General features: G+C 53.9%; 14 protein-coding genes across 14 annotated transcripts; 8 read left to right on the top strand and 6 right to left on the bottom strand.

Moving 5' to 3' along the window:
* Positions 1-695: 695 nt before the first annotated feature.
* Positions 696-3,644, top strand: chsG (chitin synthase class III; the record flags this gene model as incomplete). Its single annotated transcript, XM_056974501.1, has 5 exons — positions 696-758; positions 806-1,307; positions 1,365-1,726; positions 1,777-3,456; positions 3,507-3,644. The coding sequence occupies 5 exons, from the start codon at positions 696-698 to the stop codon at positions 3,642-3,644; spliced, it is 2,745 nt and encodes a 914-aa protein (XP_056839618.1).
* A 572-nt stretch (positions 3,645-4,216) lies between these two features.
* On the top strand, positions 4,217-5,008 carry N7510_002573 (NEDD8-conjugating protein UBC12; the record flags this gene model as incomplete). The annotated part of the gene is made up of 3 exons (XM_056974500.1): positions 4,217-4,379; positions 4,503-4,792; positions 4,856-5,008. 3 exons carry the CDS (start codon positions 4,217-4,219, stop codon positions 5,006-5,008), a joined length of 606 nt encoding a protein of 201 aa, XP_056839617.1.
* A 1,451-nt stretch (positions 5,009-6,459) lies between these two features.
* Positions 6,460-7,561, top strand: N7510_002572 (transcriptional regulator family: Bromodomain transcription factor; the record flags this gene model as incomplete). The annotated part of the gene is made up of 2 exons (XM_056974499.1): positions 6,460-6,725; positions 6,778-7,561. 2 exons carry the CDS (start codon positions 6,460-6,462, stop codon positions 7,559-7,561), a joined length of 1,050 nt encoding a protein of 349 aa, XP_056839616.1.
* Positions 7,562-7,843: 282 nt separating this feature from the next.
* On the bottom strand, positions 7,844-8,140 carry N7510_002571 (uncharacterized protein; the record flags this gene model as incomplete). Its single annotated transcript, XM_056974498.1, has 1 exon — positions 7,844-8,140. One exon carries the CDS (start codon positions 8,138-8,140, stop codon positions 7,844-7,846), a length of 297 nt encoding a protein of 98 aa, XP_056839615.1.
* Positions 8,141-8,349: 209 nt separating this feature from the next.
* Positions 8,350-9,699, top strand: N7510_002570 (putative Rad51 family DNA repair protein; the record flags this gene model as incomplete). Its single annotated transcript, XM_056974497.1, has 2 exons — positions 8,350-8,409; positions 8,461-9,699. The coding sequence occupies 2 exons, from the start codon at positions 8,350-8,352 to the stop codon at positions 9,697-9,699; spliced, it is 1,299 nt and encodes a 432-aa protein (XP_056839614.1).
* Positions 9,700-9,733: 34 nt separating this feature from the next.
* N7510_002569 (threonine/serine dehydratase) lies at positions 9,734-10,906 on the bottom strand (the record flags this gene model as incomplete). Its single annotated transcript, XM_056974496.1, has 2 exons — positions 9,734-10,506; positions 10,570-10,906. The coding sequence occupies 2 exons, from the start codon at positions 10,904-10,906 to the stop codon at positions 9,734-9,736; spliced, it is 1,110 nt and encodes a 369-aa protein (XP_056839613.1).
* A 260-nt stretch (positions 10,907-11,166) lies between these two features.
* N7510_002568 (Ketol-acid reductoisomerase) lies at positions 11,167-12,363 on the bottom strand (the record flags this gene model as incomplete). Its single annotated transcript, XM_056974495.1, has 1 exon — positions 11,167-12,363. The coding sequence occupies one exon, from the start codon at positions 12,361-12,363 to the stop codon at positions 11,167-11,169; it is 1,197 nt and encodes a 398-aa protein (XP_056839612.1).
* Positions 12,364-12,842: 479 nt separating this feature from the next.
* Positions 12,843-15,335, top strand: N7510_002567 (isochorismatase family protein family; the record flags this gene model as incomplete). The annotated part of the gene is made up of 1 exon (XM_056974494.1): positions 12,843-15,335. One exon carries the CDS (start codon positions 12,843-12,845, stop codon positions 15,333-15,335), a length of 2,493 nt encoding a protein of 830 aa, XP_056839611.1.
* Positions 15,336-15,819: 484 nt separating this feature from the next.
* Positions 15,820-16,257, top strand: N7510_002566 (uncharacterized protein; the record flags this gene model as incomplete). Its single annotated transcript, XM_056974493.1, has 1 exon — positions 15,820-16,257. One exon carries the CDS (start codon positions 15,820-15,822, stop codon positions 16,255-16,257), a length of 438 nt encoding a protein of 145 aa, XP_056839610.1.
* Positions 16,258-16,577: 320 nt separating this feature from the next.
* Positions 16,578-19,109, top strand: N7510_002565 (uncharacterized protein; the record flags this gene model as incomplete). The annotated part of the gene is made up of 1 exon (XM_056974492.1): positions 16,578-19,109. The coding sequence occupies one exon, from the start codon at positions 16,578-16,580 to the stop codon at positions 19,107-19,109; it is 2,532 nt and encodes an 843-aa protein (XP_056839609.1).
* A 431-nt stretch (positions 19,110-19,540) lies between these two features.
* N7510_002564 (MDR family MFS transporter) lies at positions 19,541-21,373 on the top strand (the record flags this gene model as incomplete). Its single annotated transcript, XM_056974491.1, has 5 exons — positions 19,541-19,708; positions 19,767-19,852; positions 19,912-20,112; positions 20,162-20,684; positions 20,735-21,373. The coding sequence occupies 5 exons, from the start codon at positions 19,541-19,543 to the stop codon at positions 21,371-21,373; spliced, it is 1,617 nt and encodes a 538-aa protein (XP_056839608.1).
* An 84-nt stretch (positions 21,374-21,457) lies between these two features.
* N7510_002563 (enoyl-CoA hydratase/isomerase family protein) lies at positions 21,458-22,368 on the bottom strand (the record flags this gene model as incomplete). Its single annotated transcript, XM_056974490.1, has 2 exons — positions 21,458-22,187; positions 22,253-22,368. The coding sequence occupies 2 exons, from the start codon at positions 22,366-22,368 to the stop codon at positions 21,458-21,460; spliced, it is 846 nt and encodes a 281-aa protein (XP_056839607.1).
* A 477-nt stretch (positions 22,369-22,845) lies between these two features.
* Positions 22,846-23,352, bottom strand: N7510_002562 (Hsp20/alpha crystallin family protein; the record flags this gene model as incomplete). Its single annotated transcript, XM_056974489.1, has 1 exon — positions 22,846-23,352. One exon carries the CDS (start codon positions 23,350-23,352, stop codon positions 22,846-22,848), a length of 507 nt encoding a protein of 168 aa, XP_056839606.1.
* Positions 23,353-24,107: 755 nt separating this feature from the next.
* On the bottom strand, positions 24,108-24,432 carry tfb5 (TFIIH complex subunit TFB5; the record flags this gene model as incomplete). Its single annotated transcript, XM_056974488.1, has 3 exons — positions 24,108-24,155; positions 24,205-24,356; positions 24,414-24,432. 3 exons carry the CDS (start codon positions 24,430-24,432, stop codon positions 24,108-24,110), a joined length of 219 nt encoding a protein of 72 aa, XP_056839605.1.
* Between the last annotated feature and the right edge of the window lie 84 nt (positions 24,433-24,516).

Raw genomic sequence — 24,516 nt, 5'->3', positions numbered from 1 at the left:
TGTCACAAAGAGGAGAGAACAGACAACCAGACAGAACGAACGAAGCAGATGAAGGTCAGAGAGAAGCAGATGGAAGATGATAAACACGAACGGCCTCCTCATTGTTATTATTCCATGATGGTGGCGAGAGAATAGTTGTTGTTCCGCAGAGAGTGATCCGCGGATTCCAACGCGCTCCCCAGTGGCCAGTCAGACTGGCCCTGATCGGGTCCAGCCTAGATCGGAGGCACCTTATTGTGCCTGACCCAAGGGATGGCCGGCATGCTCGTTGTATCATTACTGGGCACTACGGATGTTATTCGGTGGTAGGAAGGAACAAGTGAAGGCGAACAACAGAGGGACAGGGAAAAAAAAAGAGGCACTAACCCGTGTCGAGACTAAGCCCTGTCTATTTTTGCCGCGACTCAGCCATACGATCTAGTTTCACTTTATCCTCCTTTTTTTCTTTCTTTCTCCCTGTCCTCATCCTCTTCTCTTCTTTCCCCCCATCCTCATCCCATCCCATCTATCTGCATCCCACCCTTTCACCGGTCTTTCCACACTCCCCCTGGGAAACCCTCCCTTTCCCACCATTCGCTCGCTCATCCCCGGGTGTGAGGATTGTTCTGTTCATGCTCCTTGTTTCCCCGATACCCCTCTTCTGCTGCACTTGAGTTTTGTCCCCCTGCTTCGTTCTCACTGTTCCCACATCAACCATGGCCTACCAGGGCTCGGGCGCGCACTCGCCGGGCTACGACGGCAACCATCCCAACGCGCCGGTAAGAGTGGAGTATCCTCACGCGGCGACCGTCGCTAACCAGATCAGTATCGCGAGGACGAGGATGCCGCACACGGTCTGCTGTCCCACCAGCAACAGGGTCCCTTTGCCACACCTTTTGATGACCCCCACTCGCGCGGTGTCTCGCCCGTACGACCAGCGTCTGGCTACAGCTTGACTGAGACCTACGCCTCAGATGCCGCACCCGCTTACCACGACCCCTATGCCACAGGCTCAGTCTACTCGGGCCAGTCAGAAAACCCCGCAGCGGCCTTTGGTGTTCCTGGTCGCGTTGCGTCGCCCTATGCTCGCAGCGAGACCTCGTCGGTCGAGGCCTGGCGCCAGCGTCAGGCACCGGGTGGCGGTCCTGGCAGCAGCAATGGCGGCGGCGGCGGGAACCTGCGCCGATACGCGACGCGAAAAGTCAAGCTGGTGCAAGGTTCCGTGCTGAGCGTGGACTATCCTGTCCCCAGCGCGATTCAGAATGCCATCCAAGCCAGATACCGTAACGACCTGGAGGGTGGTAGCGAGGAGTTCACACACATGCGATGTAGGTGATTTTTGTTTCGCACACACAGAACAACACCCACTAACCCGCGGCTCTTAGACACTGCGGCGACCTGCGATCCGAATGAGTTCACCCTACACAATGGTTACAATCTGCGACCGGCCATGTACAACCGCCACACCGAGCTGCTGATTGCCATCACCTACTACAACGAGGACAAGTCCCTCACAGCACGCACTCTTCATGGTGTCATGCAAAACATCCGCGACATTGTCAACCTGAAGAAATCCGAGTTCTGGAACAAGGGTGGACCCGCTTGGCAGAAGATCGTCGTAGCCTTGGTGTTCGATGGAATCGATCCCTGCGACAAGGATGTCCTAGACGTCTTGGCGACCGTTGGTGTTTACCAAGATGGCGTTATGAAGCGTGACGTTGATGGCAAGGAGACTGTGGCTCATGTTGTAAGTGGATCGACAAGACCCATCAAGACTCCACTAACGGCGACATCTAGTTCGAGTACACGACCCAGTTGTCCGTGACCCCAACCCAACAGCTCATCCGGCCTACCGACGATGGCCCGAGCACACTGCCTCCCGTGCAGATGATGTTCTGTCTGAAGCAGAAGAACAGCAAGAAGATCAACTCCCACCGCTGGCTGTTCAACGCCTTTGGTCGGATTCTGAACCCAGAGATCTGTATTCTGCTGGATGCTGGAACAAAGCCTGGCCCCAAGTCCTTGCTGTATCTCTGGGAGGCCTTCTACAATGACAAGGACCTCGGTGGTGCCTGCGGTGAAATCCATGCCATGTTGGGCAAGGGATGGCGAAACTTGGTCAACCCTCTGGTGGCCGCCCAGAACTTCGAGTACAAAATCAGTAACATTCTCGATAAGCCCCTGGAGAGTTCTTTTGGCTACGTGAGTGTGCTGCCCGGTGCCTTCTCTGCTTATCGGTTCCGCGCGATCATGGGTCGCCCGCTGGAGCAATATTTCCACGGTGACCACACGCTGTCCAAGCAACTCGGCAAGAAGGGTATTGAGGGCATGAATATCTTCAAGAAGAACATGTTCTTGGCCGAGGACCGCATTCTGTGTTTCGAGCTGGTCGCCAAGGCAGGCTCGAAATGGCATCTGTCGTACGTCAAGGCCTCCAAGGCCGAAACGGACGTTCCGGAGGGTGCTCCCGAATTCATCTCGCAGCGTCGTCGTTGGTTGAACGGTTCCTTTGCCGCCGGCATCTACTCCCTGATGCACTTTGGCCGCATGTATAAGAGCGGACACAACATCATCCGCATGTTCTTCCTGCACATCCAGATGTTGTACAACATCTTCAACACCATCCTCACCTGGTTTTCGTTGGCCTCGTACTGGCTGACCACCACCGTCATTATCGACCTGGTCGGCACCCCCAGTCCCGACAACAACAACACTGCCTTCCCCTTTGGCAAGGAGGCCACGCCCATTGTCAACACCGTTGTCAAGTACGCGTATCTGGGTTTCTTGCTCCTGCAGTTTATTCTCGCGCTCGGCAATCGGCCCAAGGGTTCCAAGTTCTCGTACTTGGCCTCCTTCGTCGCCTTTGGTATCATTCAGCTTTACATCATCGTTGACTCGATGTACCTCGTGGTTCGCGCGTTCACCGGCAACGCTCCCATGGACTTTGTGACCAACAAGGGTCTCGGGCCGTTCCTCAGCTCGTTCTTTGGGTCGACCGGTGCCGGTATCATTATCATTGCCTTGGCAGCCACCTTTGGTCTGTACTTTGTGGCCTCGTTCATGTACGCGGACCCGTGGCACATGTTCACGTCCTTCCCACAATACCTCATGGTGCAGTCGTCCTACATCAACATTCTCAACGTGTACGCCTTTAGCAACTGGCACGATGTGTCATGGGGTACCAAGGGCTCGGACAAGGCTGATGCACTGCCATCTGCCAAGACAACCAAGGATGAGGGCAGCAAGGATGCCGTGATCGAGGAGATCGACAAGCCGCAGGCGGATATCGACAGCCAGTTCGAGACGACGGTCAAGCGCGCTCTGACTCCATACGTGCCGCCGGTGTCGCACGAGGAGAAGAGCTTGGAGGACTCCTACAAGAGCTTCCGAACGCGGCTGGTCACCTTCTGGATTTTTAGCAATGCTTTCCTCGCCGTGTGCATCACCAGCGAGGCCGTCAACAAGTTTGGTTTTACGGTATGTGCTTTCTCTTCTCCCATTACTCCACTCACTAACACTCGTTCTAGAACTCGGCCACCAAGCGGACCGCGCGCTTCTTCCAGGCCCTCCTGTGGTGTAACGCCGTTGTGGCGCTGTTCCGCTTCACGGGTGCTGTTTGGTTCTTGGGCCGCACTGGTATCAAGTGCTGCTTTGCCCGGCGGTAGAGTCGATGGCCGGGTCAGCCTTGGGGGTTTTAATGGAGGATGGCGCTTTTTCTCTTTTTCTGTCACGAACCACTGCTCTTGGCATGCCTATTACTTCTTTCCTGCTTTTTTGCGACATGTATTCTAACTAAAGATGTCCGTCCCTTTCTTGCGTGTTTTTTTTTTCTCTTTTGGGATTCTTACGAGTATGTCCTGTCCGCGGGGTTGATCAGCATCCCCGGGCTGAATTTGTCCAGCGATGCCAAGGGAAGCATTCGGGACGCAATACATGAGTGAACGTGGGTTTTCTCTCCTTGTCGTAGTGTTCAGTGTCTCTTAGTTCGTATCTCTTTAGGGACATGTAGTTAGTTGCCTAACGTGGACATGGATTACTCATAGCGGTGGCCAAGGCGGAGATGCAATCATCGCGATAACCCCCACCAGCATCCTTCTTTCTGCCCTTCAACTCCCCCATTCCCCCCATCCAGCCCTGTCGGACATTCATTCTCGTCCAGCCACCTCTCGGCCCGTGATTCTGTTTTCCCGCTTCATTCCACCAGGTGGGGTGGCGCCTCGCCTAAGATGTTGAAAATATGGTCGATGGTATGTATGGCGCCCAGCCATCTCCTGGCTCGAACCCGAAGAAATGCTCACCCCCAGTGCAGAAACAGCAACAGCAGCAGGCTGAAAATGCCGATGGCGGTGCAGGAAAGAAAAAGAAGAAGGTCACGGCGGCGCAGTTGCGCGTGCAGCGAGGTCGGTTCTCCAGACCTCTCTCTAGACTCCCTCTGGTCTCTCTCTGGTCTCTCCTCACACAACCACCGATCCACCAAAAGAGCCTCAGAGTGATCGATGATGGCTAATACTAATAACCAACAGATCTCCAAGAACTCACACTGGGAAGCACGATGAAAATGTCCTTCCCAAACCCTGATGACATCCTCAACTTCACCCTGACCATCGAGCCGGATGAGGGCATGTACAAGGGCGGCGTCTTCCACTTCAGTTTCGCCGTCAACCAGAATTTCCCGCACGATCCGCCCAAGGTCAAGTGCACGCAGAAGATCTACCATCCCAACATCGATCTGGAGGGCAATGTGTGCCTGAACATTCTGCGGGAAGACTGGAAGCCCGTTTTGAATCTCAATGCCGTCATCGTGGGCATGCAGGTGCGTTTCTTTCTTCTTTCTGTCCTGTCCCACGACCTGACTGTGTTCCCCCGCCGTATATAGTTCCTCTTCCTCGAACCCAACGCTTCCGATCCCTTGAACAAAGAAGCCGCCGATGACCTCCGCACGAACCGGGACGCTTTCAAACGGAATGTTCGCTCCTCCATGGCCGGCGGGTCCGTCCGAAGCGTCTCGTATGAGCGGGTGCTGCGGTAGAAGATTGTAGAGATTGACCACAACTGGCTGGCTCGACTATGACCATGCGAGAATACGGGGTGGCCGATCTACGGTGCTGCGCTTTTGGGAGGCCGAGGGTGGGAGGATTACTACAAGCGGTTTCGCGCGTCGGCGCGCTGGTGTGCCACGTACATATATCGGCGTAATTAGCGACTGAATACGATAGATCTGATTCGATCATTAAGGACTCGATGGGGGGAAGGTTGATATAGCAATGCTCGGCCCAACACAAGAGATAACTGAATCCAAGACTCAAATTGTTCAACCACAGGCGTATATGTACAATCGATTTCAGATCAAGCCCTCCTGACTCATACACGACCCGTCGATCCAACTACCCTGCGGAATACAAGCACGATGGCAATTCCTCAGTGACGTTGCTTGTTTTCTGGATACATTTCAAACAAAGGAAAAGGGAGTGATGATGCCGACAGGCACAGCGGCAAGGCGATCAGTGCCGGAGAGTCGATTTATGCCCGCTGGGCGGCGCGCTCCGTCTCCAGACGGGCGTAGTAGGAGTCGCGGGCACGGACACGGGGGAGGTGGTAGCCTGACACGAGAGAATGTTAGAGTTGGAAGCGTATGGTGGGTTGAAGCATGTCTACTACTTACCGTACCACCAGAGGTAGCCGAAGGTGGTGCCGAAACCTGATAGGATGGTAGTTAGCCAATTGTTCTGGCTGCACAAAGGTCCACCCTCTCAGTGGAATTGTATTCCATATTCAACGGTCGGTCGTTCCGCCACGAGGGAATACGACCACCACGTCACGACGCCTGACCAGGAAACTCACCAAAAGCGGTGCTCAGGTCCAGAACCAGACCCCGGCGAAGCATCTACATCAAGTCCAACACGTCAGTCTATTGCTCAGATTCTCGTCGATGATCCGACCAGCCCGCTCGGGCGCAGCCGGAAGGGGGAGAAGAGGGAACACCTACGCCGGTGATGGGGGGGATAGCAGCGGGCATTGTGACGGATCGATGTCGCCAGTCGATTCTCGAGGAGGCAATTGACCGGAAAGGGACAGCTCTTCGACTGCCGGTTGTGTTTGGTTGGGTGGTGGTGGAGGGGAGAGGAGAGGCAGAGATGAATGACAGAAAGAGTGAGGTGAAGTCGAAGCTTGCGGGCTAAGCGAGGCGCCGGATTGGTCGATGGGGCCACCGCCTACAGTATGGACTGAGGGGAGGAAATGCTGGCACGATTATTATTGGGGGGTTTATATTATGATTTATTGAGGGGATAGTTTGGCATTATTTATTATGATTGACATGGTTGTTTTGATCATTGCCAGTTTCATCTCCCTCCCTTCGTCCGGGTTTTCGGTCATGGCCAAGTGAGAAGAGATTCTCTGCCCCAGGTACTTACACGTGACCCCATCCTGTCTTGCTCGCAACCTGGTGAGCTTCCCCTTCACCCAGTGAACACATCGGCCATGGCATCCTCAGGGCCCTCCCTCAAGCGGCCATCCTCCTCGGTAGGCCCTCATGACAACAAACGACCGAAACAATCCTACCATCACCACCACCGCTTGCAGGATCCCTTCACGCTGCCTCCGACGGCCGAGCCCGCCCTCCAGGATGACGCCAGTATCGACCATCTCATGAACCGCGCGATGGGGCAGCTCCTGCGGGACTCGGGCTTTGATATGGCACATCCTGCCGCGTTGGCGAGTTTGCGCAGCGCCACAGAGGAGTGTATGTGACGGGCAACAAGGCATTCACACGATCAAGAACTGACGGGGTCTTTCTAGATCTCTTTCGTTTCACAGCTTATGTCCGCCAATCCATGGTATCTTCCCGACGAACACAACCCATTCCTCAAGACTTCGAGCTTGCCCTGAACCGCCTCCGCCTCCGCATCGACGACCTTCACCCATATCTCAAATCACAATCACCCGCAGAACCTGCAGCTCCGCTCCTCCCTCCCCTCCGCCCGAGGACGAGGGTATACGCAAGTTCCCGTTTTTGAGCTCGCTCAGTGGCGAAGACGACCGCGCCACCCGCTCCTACATCCCCAAGAATTTCCCGGACTTCCCCAGCAAACACACCTACTCCGCGACACCGGTCTTCACCGAACGCGAGAGCGATACACGCAAGATCCGTGAGCGCGCTACAGAAGACGGACGCCACGGCGAAGAAGCGCTGCGCAAGTTGGCGCGCGCTGCATTCCGCGATAATCAAGTCAATTCGACGGGTAACAAGAAGCTCTGGGGTCGGCGGATGGAGAGTATGGAGGGCATGTTTGAAAAGACCGTCAAGGGTATGACGAAGAAAGCGCAGAAAGATTCTCTGGCTTCTTCCAACGTCCCCGGGGCTCTGAGCATGGCTATGGATATTGACTCGGCGCCAGTCTCGGCCGAGGCCGATTCCAAGACGCGGTCGAATGTATCGTTGCATCTGGAGCTGGGTCCGATCGTCAACTGCGAGCGAGACTTTTGGCGGCGGACGACGTCGGCGAGCGTACGACGAGCAGAGGATAAGGATACTCAGCCGACTGCCAGTATTGAGCCCTTTGAGACTGTTGGAGGCGCATAATATTGGGGCGTGTCGCATGGAAAAAAGGTCGGCGTTTTTTGTGAGATTCGGTTGGCGCTTTGTGTATGATTCAGGAGCATGATTTAGGAGTTAGGAGATACCCCAGACAGTGACAAGCATGATCATTCCGTTCTGAATTGTAAAAGAATAGAAAAGACCCTCCACGCCGAACTCCGCCCAATGCATTGATACCCCCAAATCACTTTCTGCTTTCAGCCTCCCGTTTATGCGCCGCCTCTTCCTCCGCTATTCGCAGTGGTTCCCACGAGGTAGTCTCGACCGTCAATCCGCCAGCACATCTGCAGCCTCGTCAGCAATGCCCTTCGTAGTTGACCCAGCCGTTTGTTCCGTAAAGACGTACCGCCGGAATAAGCGCACAACTGGTTTGCAGACAACCGCCCCCGGCTGCGGAATTCCATCTTGCGGTGGGTTGCACGAGTACTGCATCATCTCCAGCAGCGCGCACTCCTTCAGATCGATCGCGGGACCTTTACGGCGCTTCTCTTGGAAATTGCGGCGGACGGTGTTGACATGGTCTGGGAGGGTTTCGGCGGAGAAGACGGGGACGAGCGGCGCCATTGGTGGTTGGTGGTGGTGGTGGTTGAGGAAAGAAGTTGGAGAGCGGAAGATCGCCCGCTCACTTTAGCTTTCTTCCGTTCTACACGTAACTTGGTTACCGGCTGGGTTCCTCATCTCACCACACCACGCCACCTTATATGATGAGGAATGGTATTTCTTCGCCGATTAAAGTGATGTGCGATCCTTGATGCTGCTGGCTACTTCCGACTATGGCTGCCAATCTCGGGGCGAGCGCGCTGGCTGATGTGCATCAGGAGAGTCTGGACCAGGTACTCGATCTACTCTCCAATATTGGACTATCCCAGCGCTGACTTGCGTAGATTCTACATGAATTGGTGTCTATTTCTCCTGACCAGCAACAGCCGCTGGGAGTCCCTGTTCTGGACTCTTTGCTCGAAGTGTTCACATCAAGGCCATCACGCGTCTCAGCCGGCGCCCAAGGCCAGTCTGGACAAGCTTCGGATGCATCTCTGCCCGGGGATAGAGGAATGCTGCTTCAAGCAGTTAACGAAACCCGGACCCCGATACAACTGCCTCCAGTGCATGGCGACAGTAACTCCGAAGCCCGTGTCAGCCGCGGAACCAAGCGACCAGATACGATCCTGGAGATTTCAAGCAGCTTGTCAGCCGCAGGCAAATCGCACCTGCTGTATTATCTGACTGCTCTCGCCATCTTGCCGTCGACGTACGGGGATCTTCCAATAGGCGGCCGTGATGCGGCCGTGGTCTTCATAGATACCGATGGCCGATTCGACGCAGACAGACTACGCACCGTGGCCCGAGAGCTTGTGCGACAGCGAGTTCCCTTAGATGCAGACAATAGACTGTTGCCCGAAGACCTCGAAATGCTTCTGGTTTCCTCCATTCAGCATGTCCATGTCTTTCGGCCGCAATCCTCGTCGTCGCTGCTTGCTACAATATGCGCGTTAGATACCTACCTCTTCGATCTTTCGAGGCATCGCTCTGCTTCCCGATCGTTGCAAATGATTGCCATTGACAGTGTCACGGCATTCTTCTGGCAGGATCGCCTGCGCGAGGAGGCCTCTCGCACCGAGACAATTGGACGTCCCCAGAAAGAGATTGATAGCCTGCGCGAGTCGAAACAACTCTTTTATCTTTCTGATCTCTATGTCGAGCTCGCGAAAGAACTGAAACAGCTACAGGGTCGTTTCGGCTGTGCAATTGTCTACACTGCAACAATTCCAGGTGGACGTCCTGCCAATGCCAATGACGCTTCTGGCCCATTCGAACAACACACGTCGCGACGACCATCACTTCGGCCTGCTCTCCCTGCGCCATGGGGTACATTTCCAGCTCTACGCCTGATCGTTTACCGTAGCCAGGTGCGCCCATTTCCACCTGGGATAAATACACAGGATGCCGAGCGAGAGGCACCGCTGCGGCAGAGCGTGGTCGATCAGGGCACATTCTGCGCCTGCGTGAATGCATGGGGAAGCGAGGAGTGGCCCCGTCGAGTGGTGGATGGAATCGCTGCCAGAAAAGGTGGGAGGTTTGCCTTCTCCGTGAGAGAAACCGGAGTAGAGATACCTCTATCATGAAGTGATTATGTTCTCTATTCGTTTGTATCTACACTTAGCTAAACAGCTTCCCAATGGCTTCGACCGTCGTGTTTCCGCCGCTGAACACGACCGCAACATCCCATCCATCCTCGCCGCCATCCTGCTCGACTCGCCGTCGGAAGTTTTCGTCAAATAGACAAGCTGCCAGCCCGACGACCGCGCTCGGCTCAACCACCACCTTCATCCGCTCCAATACGAGACGCATAGCCGCCTTGATCTGGTTCTCTGTCACGGCGAAGACGCCTTCCACTTTCTTCTTATTCGATATCACTTCCCAATTGATCATACCAACCGGCGTGCGCAGCCCATCGGCAATTGTTAGCGTGCTCACAGCCTCCACCCGCTGTCCAGCCTGCAGCCCACGCCGACAGTCATCCGCACCTTCGAAGCTAGGCTCGGCGCCAAACACCCGCGTCCGCGGTTTATCCGAGAAGTATGTCGCCACGCCGGAGTTGAGGCCTCCCCCACCAACCGGCGTAATCACCGCATCCAATGTTCGAGAACCGGTCAGTTCGGCATGTTGCGCCGCAAGTTCCAACCCGGTCGTTCCCTGTCCGCAGATGATATTGAAGTCGTCGTATGGGGGAACAAGGATGGCGTCCGTCTTCGCCTGGATCTCCTCCACGACCGCCTCCCGCTCCACGCTTGTGGATCCACTGAAAATCACCTCTGCGCCGTGCGAGCGGGTGCCTGCGATCTTGGACGGCGTGCTGATGCGGGGCATGACGATGTATGCGGGGATCTGCAAGGTCGAAGCGGCGAGGGCGAGGGCCTGGGCGTGGTTTCCTATGCAAGGCTATATCAGAAAGAGTTCCATTGACTGTTGTACAACTCCCCGAAAACACCTACCAGAGCTATGTGTAATCACCCCGCGCCGCTTCACCTCTTCTTCCCCGCGCTCTGCAACCAGTCGCAGCAGCGCATGGAAAGCGCCGCGTGCCTTGAACGCGCCGATGCGCTGAAGATTCTCGCACTTGAAAAAGAAGCGGAAACGCGGGTGTGCGGGCGATTGGCCCTCGAAGGGTGTTCCGAGCAGCGCATCGGGCGACTGTGGCGTGGAGGCGATGGTGTCGAGCGTGTGGCAGGTCAGTAGCGGCGTGCGGTGCACATAGGGTTGGATCAGGCCGTAGGCGGCCTCGATGGCGGCGGGGGTGAGCAATTGCGCGGTTTCTGCGGGGGAAGGCATGGTCGTGGTTAGGAAAAGCCCTAAACAACAACATTTGAAGTCCATCCATATTGACCAACCCCGGTGTGCTTACTAACCTCAACGATATCGGAGTAATCAACTGTTATCTATCATGTCTGACCGTTATATAGTTCCGTGTTGGTAGAATAGGAGACGGAGAATACAACTACATCAGCGACTACACAAGATTGAAAATCCGAAAGTGTTAAAAACAGTTCATTGTACATCATAGCTTTTGCAACCCCCTATGGGTATATTATTTATTTCTGGTTCTCGGGGCGCAGGGAACGGACGGCCTTGCCGGCCCGCCAGATCTCCAGATCGCGGATTTCCTGCATCTCCTTCTCGTACTTCTCGCGGTAGTCCTTCTGCGAGTTGTAGTCGAGCGAGCGCTGGGTCTCGGTGCCGTCCCGGACGCTGTTGTAGAGCTCGTTGAACAGGGGCTTCAGGTTGTCCTTGAAGCGGCTGGACCAGTCGATGGCACCACGGCGGGCGGTGGTGGAGCAGGCGGCGTACATCCAGTCCATGCCGTTGGCGCCGATCAAGGGGTACAGAGACTGGGTGGCCTCCTCGACGGTCTCGTTGAAGGCCTCCGAGGGGCTGTGGCCGCGCTCACGCAGGACCTCGTACTGTGCCAGGAACATACCGTGGATACCGCCCATCAGGCAGCCACGCTCGCCGTACAGGTCGGAGTAGACCTCCTTCTCGAAGGTGGTCTCGTACAGGTAGCCGGAGCCGACGGCGACACCCATGGCGATGGCCTTCTCCTTGGCCTGGCCGGTGGCGTCCTGGAAGACGGCAATGGAGGAGTTGATGCCGCGGCCCTCACGGAAGAGGGTGCGGACGGTACGGCCGGAACCCTTGGGGGCAACGAGGATGACGTCGACGTCCTTGGGGACATCGACCTTGGTGAGGTCCTTGAAGACGGGCGAGAAGCCGTGGGAGAAGTAGAGGGTCTTGCCCTTGGTGATGAGGGGCTTGATGGTGGGCCAGGTCTCGGACTGGGCGGCATCGGAGAGCAGGTTCATGATGATAGTACCCTTCTCGATGGCGCTGTTGACGTCGAACAGGTTCTTGCCGGGAATCCAGCCGTCCTGAACAGCCTCCTTCCATGACGCACCGTCCTTGCGCACACCGACGATGACATTGAGACCCTGGTCACGCAGGTTCAGGCCCTGGCCGTGACCCTGCGAGCCGTAGCCGATGAGGGCGAGGGTGTCGTTCTTGAAGAACTCGTGAAGCTTCTCACGGGGCCAGTCATCACGCTCATAGACGACTTCCTTGGTGCCGGCGAAATCAATGGTCTTCAGGCCACGGGTGGTGGGGGGAGCCACCGACACCCGGGTCGCGGCCGACGCAGCCGCCAGAGCGGGCCGGGGAAGGGCGGCGGTGACGACGGAGCGCGGCGCAGCCACGCGGGCCAGGCGGAGGGCACGGGGGAGACCACGAGCAGCCATTGTGTATGTAGGAAAGAGAGAGAAGGAAAAAAAGTAGAGGGGAGAGGGTGTGGAAGGTGAGGAATTGACGGAGAGAAAAAAGTTGGGGACGGAGGAGTCATTGTCTTTTAAGTGGACAAGTGGGCAAGCTGTCACGTGACGGACTCCCGGAAAAGTGCTATTGCTCCCCGCCAATCAGACAAGACGGTAGTCATACTTCCAAAGTCTAGGTCGACAAGGACATTTTCCACAACGACGACAACCGATCTGCTAATAGGGTGGATGGCACCCATCCATAGCTATAGACGGGCCATAAGGGTATGAAACCTAGATTAGTGCAAGTATCGTATAGACGGTCTCCTGTAAATTCGATAATGTTAGGAATAAGGGACAAATCCCGCCATTGCTGCCTGAGGTGTTCAACCCCATCACAACCCCACTGTTCTTGTTGACCTCTTAAGAGGCCCCACGCTCCTTCCCCTCCCTATCATGTCCTTACGATGAACATCTTCTCGTTCGGCGATCTGCCTACTATCCACACCCGCAAGGCCCTGCTGTTGCTGGATTTCCAAAACGACTTTGTCCGCCCGTCTGGGGCCCTGCCGGTCCCCAACAGCGCCGACATCCTCGAAACTTTGCCGGGACTTGCAGCCGCCTTTCGTCGAGTCGGTGATGTCGTCTGGGTGCGATCGCAGTTCGAGTCCTCTCAGTCCACCGTCGACTGGGACTTTGGGGACCGCATAGTCCTGGAAAAGGAGCCGCCGCCGCCCCCGAAGCCTGAGCCGCTGCCGGACATCATAGAAGCCGCGTCAGATTGCGATACCCCGGAACCTGTCGACGACGAAGCCTTTTTGTCGGCAGACCCTTCGCCATGTTGCAATCCCCAAACGCCCGGGTTTCAGTTCCCCGCCCCTATTCTGGCGGCTATCGACCGCGACCAGGATACTGTGTTGGACAAGACTGGATATTCTGCGCTGGAGTCGGCCGGCCTGGTGCTGTCATTCCGTACCCGCTTTGTGACAGAGCTATACCTGTGCGGCTCTCTGTCGAATGTTTCTGTGTACGCCACTGCCTTGGACGCCGTGCGCAACGGCTTCTCCGTGACACTCATTGAGGACTGCTTGGGATTTCGGGATTTTGGGCGCCACCAAGAAGCCATGCGCCGTATGGCAGACATCCTCGGGGCGACTGGTCTCAGCGCGGAAGAACTAACTCGGGAGCTGGAAAACGATGAAACGGAAGCAATTGCGCGCCGAAGCCGGAATGCGCCGCCAACCAAGAAATCGATCGCCTCTGCTGGCATTGAGAACGTCATGGACGGACTTGAGGTTGACGCTTCTGACCGGATCGCGAATAATGATCCTTCGCCGGACCGAGAAGGGCGCAGTTTGGACGATCTCATTGGGATGACACGAGCGCATCGCGGCTCTTCGGCTAGTTCACAGCCTCGAGTTGCTTCAGAGGGTAAGAAGGCAGTACGCGCAAGAGTACGGCGGCCGAAACGTCGCGATCCCACGCCAGATTCTACAATCACCGATGGAGGGTCTGTTGCAGAGTCTGTCACTTCTACTAGGTCTGTGGCATCTACCCCACCCACAGAGATACTCGAACGGAAAATTGGAGAAGGCGACTCACGCATTGTGCATAACATCGGCCTACCTCCAAATGCCTTTGAGCGCATCCGGGCTGAGGTCGCTTGGCAGAAGATGTACCACCTATCTGGCCAGGTGCCCCGGCTGGTGGCGGTGCAAGGACAACCTAATTTTGATGGTGCAATTCCTATCTACCGTCACCCCGCGGACGAGTCTCCGCCGCTGAAATCGTTCACGTCAGCCGTGGACGAGGTACGCATCGCTACTGAGCGCATCCTCGGGCACCCGTTGAACCACGTGCTCATTCAACTTTACCGAGATGGGCAAGATCGCATATCGGAGCATTCAGATAAAACGCTGGACATTATTCGTGGATCGTTCATCTGTAACGTCAGCTTGGGCGCTCAGCGCACCATGACTCTTCGTACCAAAGTCTCAGCATCCGCGTCCAATAAAGAGACAGAGTTCAGCCGAATGACACAACGCATCCCTCTTCCCCATAACTCGCTTTTCGTTCTCGGCGAGAAAACAAACATGCGATGGCTGCACAGTATTCGAGCGGACAAACGACCAGACTCGGAGAAATCGCTCGAGGAGCGGGCTTACGGCGGCGAGCGCATCTCTCTCACTTTCCGGAACATCGGAACCTATCTCAATCCTACCGCCGACACCATCTGGGGCCAAGGAGCTGTCAGCAAGACATCTGATCAAGCGCGGACGGTCATACACGGCGATCCTACCGAGACCGAACGACTCATCCGGTCATTTGGACAGGAAAACCACGCCACTGAATTTGATTGGGATGCTGTCTACGGTGGTGGATTTGACGTGGTCAATTTTGTCACTACCTCGTCAGCACGTCTAGCGCTTAGCGGGGACCCGGTAGCGGATCTGCGCGTGCTACTCTGTCTCGGGGAGAATGGCCTTCGATATGAAGTGGTTCCTGTGGGTCAGGACATAGGCATTGCGGACGCACCCTCCAAGCGGCCATTGTATATATCGTCGGATGGAAAGATGGTTGCTGGCGATCATTCCATTCTCACCCATCTGGCCAAACGAGAACCCACGCGACCGGGTGTGGACGTCTTGCGGGGTGGCAGTCGTCTCGCGCAGCTGGACGGGCTCCTGGCATGTTGGCGCGAACATCGCAGGCGCGATGATGAGAAGAGGCTGTTTGACACAGGCTTGGAGATCTGGGAACATGCGGTCGAAGGCCAGCATTACCTGGGCGGCACAATTCTGGATGTTGACGATTGTTCCCTCTGGCCCATCGTTCGCGAGATGGCGCAGATACAAGACGGATTTGCGGCACAATTCCCTCACCTGTACCAGTACTATCATCGTGTCGGGAAACGAGGAATCGTCCGGGCTATTCTCGAGGAGACCCGGCTGGACGGATGAGAGAGATTCTTCGTGTGTATGTATGTGGTAGTCGTACTAGTTCTGGGACACAGACGCGCTCGAAATCAATTTCACCTCTTTGCTGTCTTCAATTCTTTGTCGAACTCCGTTTTGCATGTCCTCATACCTTGTGCGATCAGTCTACATCTGACCCGCATTAGTAGCGGTATCTCAGGACAGTAATAAGCCATGGTAGAGCTATCGTATCATGGTTGTATGTATGGGCTACGCCTGTCTAAAGCCACTCGTTTGCAAACAAACCAAACAGACTATAGGTTATCCATGCAGCCCTATAGCGATCGTGATAGAGGGGCTGAAATTGAGGGGCAACGCCGGCCCCATGACAGGTTAGTCGTACCCACACCCATCAGGACAAGGCCTTGTGCTTGGCCTACAGATAATTTCGTGTTTTTCAATCACTTTCCCATTGTTGAAGGTATCCTGTTCTACTGCCTGCCTTACGCACAAGGATCGGGACGGCGCTATGGATCCCCTCACAGCCATCAGCCTTGCCGGTAACATCCTTACATTCATTGATTTTTCCTATAAAGTCATTCACGGAGCAAATGAGGTCCTTTCTACTTCGAATGGCATGACCCCCGAGAATGAACGCCTGAGTATCTTGGTGAAAGATTTGAATGTGGTCACACAGGACTTGGTCACGAACATCCCTGCCCGGACCGAAAACGAAAAGCAGCTCTGCGCCTTGGCTGCAAACTGTCATGCATTGTCAGGAGAGCTCTACCAGATCCTTCGACGTTTGAAAGTGGGAGATAAAAAATCGAAATGGGAAGGCCTGATGGTGAAGTGGCATAGTATGCGGAAGGAGAAGGATATTGATTTGATTGAGCGACGACTGAATGGGTACCGATCTCAGATTTTGATCCGGTTGCAAGTCATGTTCAGGTACGTCTTCGGGTGAAATGATTAAGGACGGGAAGGTACTGAGACAAACATAGTCAGAAAATCGATGCGCAGGACTCTTCAGTATATTACCAACTGGAGGCCCTTCGAAGTGAGGGCAAGGCTCTCCAAACTCAAACAACATCCCAGCTAGATGAATTGCACCAGACTATTTTGACACTGGTGGATTCCCTGCAGTCGGCTCCAGCACAAGATAAACCATACGGGACAAAAGAGGAACCCTTGACCAAGTTGGGCGCTTCGTTGGTCGAATTCCAGACCGTGAGGACTTCAGTCTTACGAGAAAACAAGATCCTAGAGCGTTTGGCCTTTACATCCATGTACAGTCGCGAGAACAACATTGAAAATGCCGAGAGTGGGACGTTCGCGTGGATCATTGACGAGGAATCTCAACCGGCAGAGGATCGGAGAGATTCTTTCCTCGAGTCCAAAGGGCCCGAAGAAAAGCATGACGAGGGAAGGAGAATGAGGCGGCGGTATGAGTTAGAGCAGAAAAAGCAGGAGGTTCTGCGGAAGTGTACTCGAGAGAAATTTCTCACCTGGCTCAACTCTGGCCGTCACATCTTCCATATATCGGGCAAGGCAGGTTCCGGGAAATCGACTTTGATGAAGTTTCTTTCTGAGTCGTCTCGGGTCAAGAAAGGATTAGAAAGCTGGGCTGAGGGTCGTCCCTTGATTTTTGCCCGATTCTTCTTCTGGAATTCGGGAGATAAGGTACAGATGTCTCTCGAGGGCCTATATCGAAGTCTGCTGTTTGAAACATGCAGGCAAATCCCTAATCTAATTCCTCGGCTCTTCCCTGAGCTCTGGGGCAGTTCAAATCTCGGAGTGGCCCCAATTCGGTTTGATGAAATCAGGGACTCATTTAATCGCCTGATCAAAGAAGCAAGCTCTTCAGAAAGCTATTTCTGTTTTTTCATTGATGGACTGGACGAGTTTGAAGGTGATGAGATCGATCACTGGAATCTTTCTCGAGATCTTCAGTCTTGGACAGCAAAATCGGAGAATATCAAGCTTTGTGTCAGCAGTCGCCCTCATATTCCTTTTGTTCAGCCCTTGGCGAATGACTTGAATCATCAAATTAGTATCCACGAGCTTACCCGAGAGGATATTTCCAAGTTTAGCGTGGCCATGTTTGAAAGGGACCCCAACTTCCATCGTATCAAGGACTCATATGAAGACTTGGTCATTGAGGTTGTGAACGCCTCAGATGGGGTATTTCTCTGGGCAGGGCTAGTTGTGCGCTCCCTCTTGAAGAGTATAGGATACCAGGGCAGCGAGAAAGACTTGAAAAGGAGGCTTCACTTGATGCCTAAGGGGCTGGATAAGCTATTCGATCAGATCCTTAGCTCTATAGACCCGGACGACCAGCTGCTCTCGGACCAATTATTCCTCTTGACGACTCGCAATTTCTGCCGATGGCAGCCAACAGTCCGAAATGCGATAGCATACTCATGGCTTGAGGACCTTGAGGATCCAGGCTTTCCTTACGAACTACCGATGCGATCATGTACAGAGAGCGAGATCAATGAGCGACTTGAGCGTGTCTCGTGTACTCTGGATTGCCTTTCTCGGGGCCTACTGGAGATGTCCCGAAAGCGCAGCCGTGAAAGAGACGGACATGATTATTTCACCTATGAAGTGCAGTTTCTCCACCGCAGTGCCCGCGACTACATTGTGAATACCCGTGAACCGCAAATGCGAGCCCGTATACCTGACTTTGATGTCTACTCCGGGATATTCCGATTGTTACTTGCAGAATTCAAATTTGCGCTATCCACACTACACGATACCAAACCAAGAGTATGGGAAATTGGGGGAGAAGGTGGTCCTTTGAGAAAGGCTCTCCATATGCTTTTTACCGTTGTGTCTGCTGCTCACAAACATTGCGGGTATGACGTGCCGTCGCGTTTCTTCGAGGAGGCCAGCCGCATTGTCCAGCATCATACCCAAACTGTGGAAACAACACATGTTCTCCCCAGAAATGAGATCCCAGAACCCAGAGGTCACATCTGGGGGCAGAATCTGCAACGTATTGGTTGCGTATGGCTCTCACTAAGAGAGTCGAATCATTCTCCCGATTTTTTATGCGAGGTTGTTTACCGCGGTCTACACCAATTTCTCTCGCCTGATCTGATGAGCCGCTTGAAACAGCAGAACTCGGCTTCAGGTTCAAATTTACTCCTTACTGCTGCTATTGGATCTACAAGCCTGGAATTTGTACAGGATCTCCTACATGAAGGACGGAACCCCCAAGAGATGGTGCCCATGGAGCCAATCCGCCCACTTGACAGAAGCAATTTCGAGAGTTCCACAACAATACCGGCTCCGCAAGCTACTATTTCTCTGTGGCTGATCTTCCTATATCGCTTCATTGAGGATTATTTCTTGGCTGGTCGTACTCATGACCCGGAAAATCGATGTCTTGAAGAGTTCTTGCAGTACGATGTTGATCGCGATGTGCTGTTTGTCGTGAGAATATTCGCCTCGTCCCATGAACCAATCGAACCGGCGGATGACGACCTGGCCCCTAAGGAAAACAGCGGCGAATCGGACGAAAGAGTGGTGTTTGAGTTGCTGGAATTCCTAGAGTTGGTGGAACCATCCAACATAGAGACTCTTCGCATGAAACTTTCGAACAAGCGAACCCGAGAAGACCCACTAGCAGTGACGCCCATCTCTGGGCCTCCAATACCCTATCAACGAGGCTCCTTATCTAAGGCCCTGGAAGCAATTGTGGCGGCGGGCAATGTTAGCCGGCATTTTGCATTTGGACCATCTCTCTGCCTCGAAAGTGTTATCACCCCCTCTGAGCGGCTAGACGTGCCCTTCAGTTTCCGGATCACCTAAAATGAATCCTACCAGAGTTAATAAAAGAGTGGTAAGGGGCATCAAGAGTATCAATCGATGAGAATTTGAGGTAAATTGATTACAGAGAAGCTCATTATGTTACTTGCTCTTATAATAAATTTCGAGGCCTTGAAACCCGCTAAATCACTGAGTTCGGAAAAGAATCAAAGAGAGTAGTGGTGAAACTGATTTCGAGCGGGTTTGTATATCGCACTCTCTTTACGAATTTCATTATCATCAAGCGAGCCTCATCTCACCCATAGTGCCGGACTGAATTCCACTGTCCGATCCACCGAGATCCAGCCAATTCAACCGAGCGGGTCTAACTGCTCCAGGCATCCACTTATCTCCCCGCACGATTTATAAAAGGCTTGCTTATTCTCTCAGCCATCTCCATTAACCTATCACCTATTTTATTGTTATCAGTCACAATGGAACTGGAACAAATTAGCCCACCGAATGGTGAGAATGCTTCCACGGCAATAACCACCAAGCCCCAGGCCGCGAATGCGGAAGACAGCGAGGTCGTCCAGCTGTCGACCTGGAAGTTTTTCATCGTTCTGGTCTCTTTATGCTCTGCCGCCTTCTTGGCTGGATATGTGGGTGCACTGGGTTTTGTGCTATCAGCATTGTTCTATGCTAACATGGAAGAAATAGGACTCGACATGCGTGGGCACGTTGTCCCCCATGATCAGTGATGAATTCCGCTCCCTCAGCGACGTGAGCTGGTATGGGATTGCATAGTCAGTTGTCTCATTGCATATTTTCCAGGAGTAGTTTCATGCTTATGAAGAATGTCTAGCTCCCTCTCATCCTGCGCCACGACTCTGAGCTATGGCAAACTATATTCATTCTATCCAACCAATACAGTCTTTGTGACGGCTCTCGCCACCTTTGTCGCAGGATCCGTCATCTGTGCGACGGCACCGTCGTCGATTGCGTTTATTATTGGCAGAGCAGTTGCCGGCGTGGGCAATGCAGGCATTTTCACCGGCGGCAATATGTATGATTCGCCCAGTTTAGTTTAAAAAACATGCTGACGCCCCTTTTAGCATTTTCACTCGGATAACTCCTCTCCGATGGCGACCATTCTATCAGAGTCTTATAGGCAGCGTGGAATGTATTGCGCTAGCCACGGCACCTTTGATCGCAGGAGCAATTGCCGAGTATTCGTCATGGAGAGTATGTTTTTACGCCAGCGTTCCTCTAGGCGCGATCCCGATCATGACCGTCTTCTTCTACCTCCGACTGCCGAAGACGGACCAACAGTCCTCGGCGACAGGACTGGCCAAACTCCGGCAGCTTGACCTTGTAGGCATGGCCCTTTTTGTACCCCTGATGGTATGCTTCGTTTTGGCTCTGCAGTGCGGAGGCACGGAGTATCCATGGAACAGCAAGCAAGTCATTGTTCTGCTCAGCATGACGGGGGCTCTGCTGGTGGCTTTCGTGGCACAGCAGGCTTATATGAAGGATAAGGCAATGGTGCCTGCGAGGCTGCTTCGGTCGAGAATTTTTCTGTTCAGTGTTCTCGTCAGCTTTGCCACGTCAGGAGCACTCTACGTGTTTACTTTCTATGTGAGTCTCGCAGGGTCTGATCATATGAGCATCATACTGATATCATCTAGCTCCCCATTTACTACCAGGCCATTCGAGATGTCTCCACCGTCCAGTCTGGCGTGCGCGATCTATCCCGAATTCTTGGTCTGGTTATCGCCATTATCGTGGCCGGTGCCATGACCACCATCACAGGATATTACATGCCCCCCATGCTCTGCGGCGGCATCCTAATGACCATTGGCGCGGGTCTGACAACAACATTCAACGAAACTACCTCCCTCGCCCACATAGTCGGGTATCAAGCCTTGTTCGGGCTCGGATGTGGTCTCGCATTTCAACAACCCTACGCAGCCGTGCAGGCCACGACATCAGCAGCCGACACGAATGCCGCAATCGTGGTACTCCCCTTCGCACAGTTCTTGGGTTCAGTGGTCGTGCTGGCCATTTGTCAGAATGTGTTTTCTATTGAAATTGTCGATGGTCTTGCGGCGAAGATCCCCGGGCTTGATCCGGGGATCGTTCTGGATTCGGGTGCTTTGAATTTGAAGAAGGCCATCCCCACAGAATACCTTGCACAGGCGTTGGAGGCGTACAATGCTGCTCTTGTGCATGTGTTTTATATTGGCATGGCGGTGGCGTGTGCGACTACTGTTGGTGCTCTGGGATCCGGATGGAGGTCTGTCAAGCATGCGGACAAGAATAAATAGATGCGAGCGTGAATATACAAGTAATAGTGTTATCGACAAATTTGAACATGATCTGATATTTGCATTTGAACTATATATACACCCCTACAACTTCTCAAAAGTCGGCGTTCGCTTTTGCATCCCGGCCAACATTGCCGCCGGCACATCCTTAGATTGAAGAGCAGCACTATTCCAAACGGCCGTATATCTTAGGCCTTCCTCCACAGTGTGATCGCGAGAATAGTTCAAGATCTCCTTCGTCGACTGCATGGCAAGGGGACTCTTCGAGGCCATCAGCGCAGCCATCTTCAGCGCTGCAGAAACAGCATCCTGACGCGACTCGTAGATAGCATTCACAAAGCCAACGCGGAGAGCCTCTTCCGCGCCGAAAGTGCGCGCCGTCAAGGCCACCTCCTTCACCCAGCCAAAATGCCCAACTACCTTGGGCAAACGACTGAGCGTTCCAATATCAGCTGCAAACCCAAGATCCGCCTCCTTGACGGAGAACTGGACGTCGCGCGAGCAGATGCGCACATCAGCTGCGGTGGAGAGGTCGACCGCCAGACCGAGCGCGAAACCATGCATGGCTACAATGACGGGCTTCTCGCACCGCTCCACGGCAGAGATACAATCTTGGAAAACACCAATATATCGGCGGAGGTGTACCGCTTTCCGGGCTGGATCGTTGGGCACGTCGGGAACCAGACCCTGCGACGCGGCCTTGACGTCTAACCCGGTTGTAAAGGCTCGCTCGCCCGCGCCGCTGAGGACGATGGACCGGACGGAGGGATCGGAGGAGAGCTGGGTGAAAATTTGGCCCATTTCATGCCACATACTGAATTCCCATTAGTTCGTTCGCTGAAGGGCGAGGAATAATGACAGGGGGGGAAGGGGACATACGCTTCGACAAACGCGTTCAGCTTATCTGGGCGGTTGATTTCCACGTGCGCGACATATTGGTGGTCGCTTGGGAAGCGCACTGTAAAATATTGGAAGTTGTAGGCCTGGCTGGTCATGGCGAATGAATCTATGAATGCGTGGTGTTGGGGTGATGAAGTTGGCAGGTGAAGCTGGGGAGGTAGGCGATCAAGACAGCTCTCGGTGGGCGGCGGATGGACCTCGGTAAGTCGTGCATGGCAGGATGCGACTTCCGAACCAAGTGCTTGACAGATTTAATGACACATTTAATTACAGACATTAGGCAGCATTCAACTGAAGCAAAATAAGGAGGATTCGGACAATAATTTTTGTTTTCTACGCCGAACTCGTCCACTTCACATGCCGAGGCTCGGGCAAAGTGCTTATCGGATAAGATAGAGCTACGGTTTTCTACGGTTTCTTCGAGTGGACTTGGATGTAGATGCATAGACACTGTAGCGATAGGTTAATTTCTTCAATTTATTAGTTAGAGTACATAGAGAACAACAACTGCGATCGTCCAAAGCAATAATACAATCTCATAGCTCGTATACAGGCGTCAATCGTCGAGTAAATTACTCAACCGTGATCTTCTTAGCAGTCGGCGCGGCAGCCTTGGGGACCACAATGGACAGGATCCCATTCTTCAGGTTCGCTTTGACGGCATCCTGGTCAACCCTGGTCGGGAAGGTGAAGGTGCGCTGGAACTCGCCGACAGAGCGCTCCTCAGCCCAGAAGCGGTAGGCGAGCTTGCCGGACTTGCCATCACCTTCTTCAGTTTCCGTGGAGTCATCCGAGGGAGACGAAGATTGGTATTCGCGCTCGGTGCGACCCTTCACGACCAGAGTCTGCGGGTCGGTGAACTCGATGTCGATGCCACTCTGTACGATGCCCGGCAGTTCGCCGTCGAGGTGGTAGGCGTTATCGCTTTCGCGGACGTCAAAGCGAGCAGAGAAGGAGCGCATCGCCGTGGACTGGCCGCTGCGGCTGCTGTTGGAGCGGTGGACATCGTAGTCGTCCAGCAGGCGGAAGAGAGGCGCGAAGCCGTTGGAGGCGGGAAAGTTGGTGTGCCACAGAGACATGGTGAATGGGTGTGGTGGTTTGTAATTTGTGGTTGTTGGAGTAATTGTGTTCTTCGGAAGAAGAGCTGATGGGAAGCTTCAAGAGTTGTATAGCTTGGAGAGAGATGAGTGATTTGGAGGAACTGATGAGCAGCTGAGACGGTCGCTGACGGGCCTTATATAGCCCAGAGGCCAGGTTCCAGAATCTCCCATTATGCACCAGAAATTGCGAGTAATCCGGGAGGAAAGATGCCACTGGATGGAACCTGGAAGGAGCTGGTCGGAGGTGGGTGTTGCGAGAGGACGCTCGCAGGTTGTAGAAGCTTCTCCAGGGTTCTATGGGTCACGTGATGATATATGGGGGAAAGATCATTGAACGCCGACATAGACAGGGGGTTGATTGGACGGATTTCATGATTATTGCATCATTATTATTACACGGCTGTATATCCGGCTAAGAAGACATTCTTGGGCCCGAGGTGCGCAGCATGTTCCATCACCGATTCCTTTACCCACCAAGCCGCGATCATGAGTCTTTCCAACCCAGCATCCAGGACATCCTGTATCGTGCCGAGAGTTACCATGTTCGTCCACTGAATCTGACCATCATAAACGGGCGGTATCTTCCCAGTGGTTGGGGACGTGCGGTGGTATCGCGTGGACGGAGGCTCATGTGGTGGATTGCGCCAGGATGGTAACGTGATCAAGTCGTTCGTGCCGTTATGATTGTTACGAAGCTTCATTGCAGTACCAAGACATGCTTCTGAGTTCCCAGACTACTCCGACTCCGACTCCTCCAGCTGCATGATCTTCTCGTCGAGGTCCTGTTCTGACTGTCAGCACTGGGTATGATCTTACTAAGAGACACCATACCTGATCCAAGCGGGCCTTCAGGTTCTGCAGCTGGCTCTCCTTGATGACCAAATGATTTTCATCGTCTAGGTCTTCCACAATGTAGTCGTGGCGCTCCTCGTCGTATTTCAGGATCATCGCCTTGATCGAGGGATCGCACTCGATGAGCAAGCCTGGTGTGAGAAGTCGAGAGTTAGTGGCTGATAACAAATTTGACGAAGAAGACATACCTCGGACTGCGCGCGGCATTGTGAAATTGGGTTGAATGAGAGAGGATGGAGAGGAGAGGCTGAGAGAGTAACGGAACAGCGGGTGTAGCTGCCAAGGCTGTCA

Source organism: Penicillium lagena (assembly GCF_028827675.1).
Source record: "Penicillium lagena strain IBT 129212 chromosome Unknown utg000001l_segment0_segment0, whole genome shotgun sequence".
Taxonomy (NCBI): Eukaryota; Fungi; Ascomycota; class Eurotiomycetes; order Eurotiales; family Aspergillaceae; genus Penicillium; species Penicillium lagena.
This window is presented reverse-complemented; position numbering and strand designations above follow the sequence as displayed.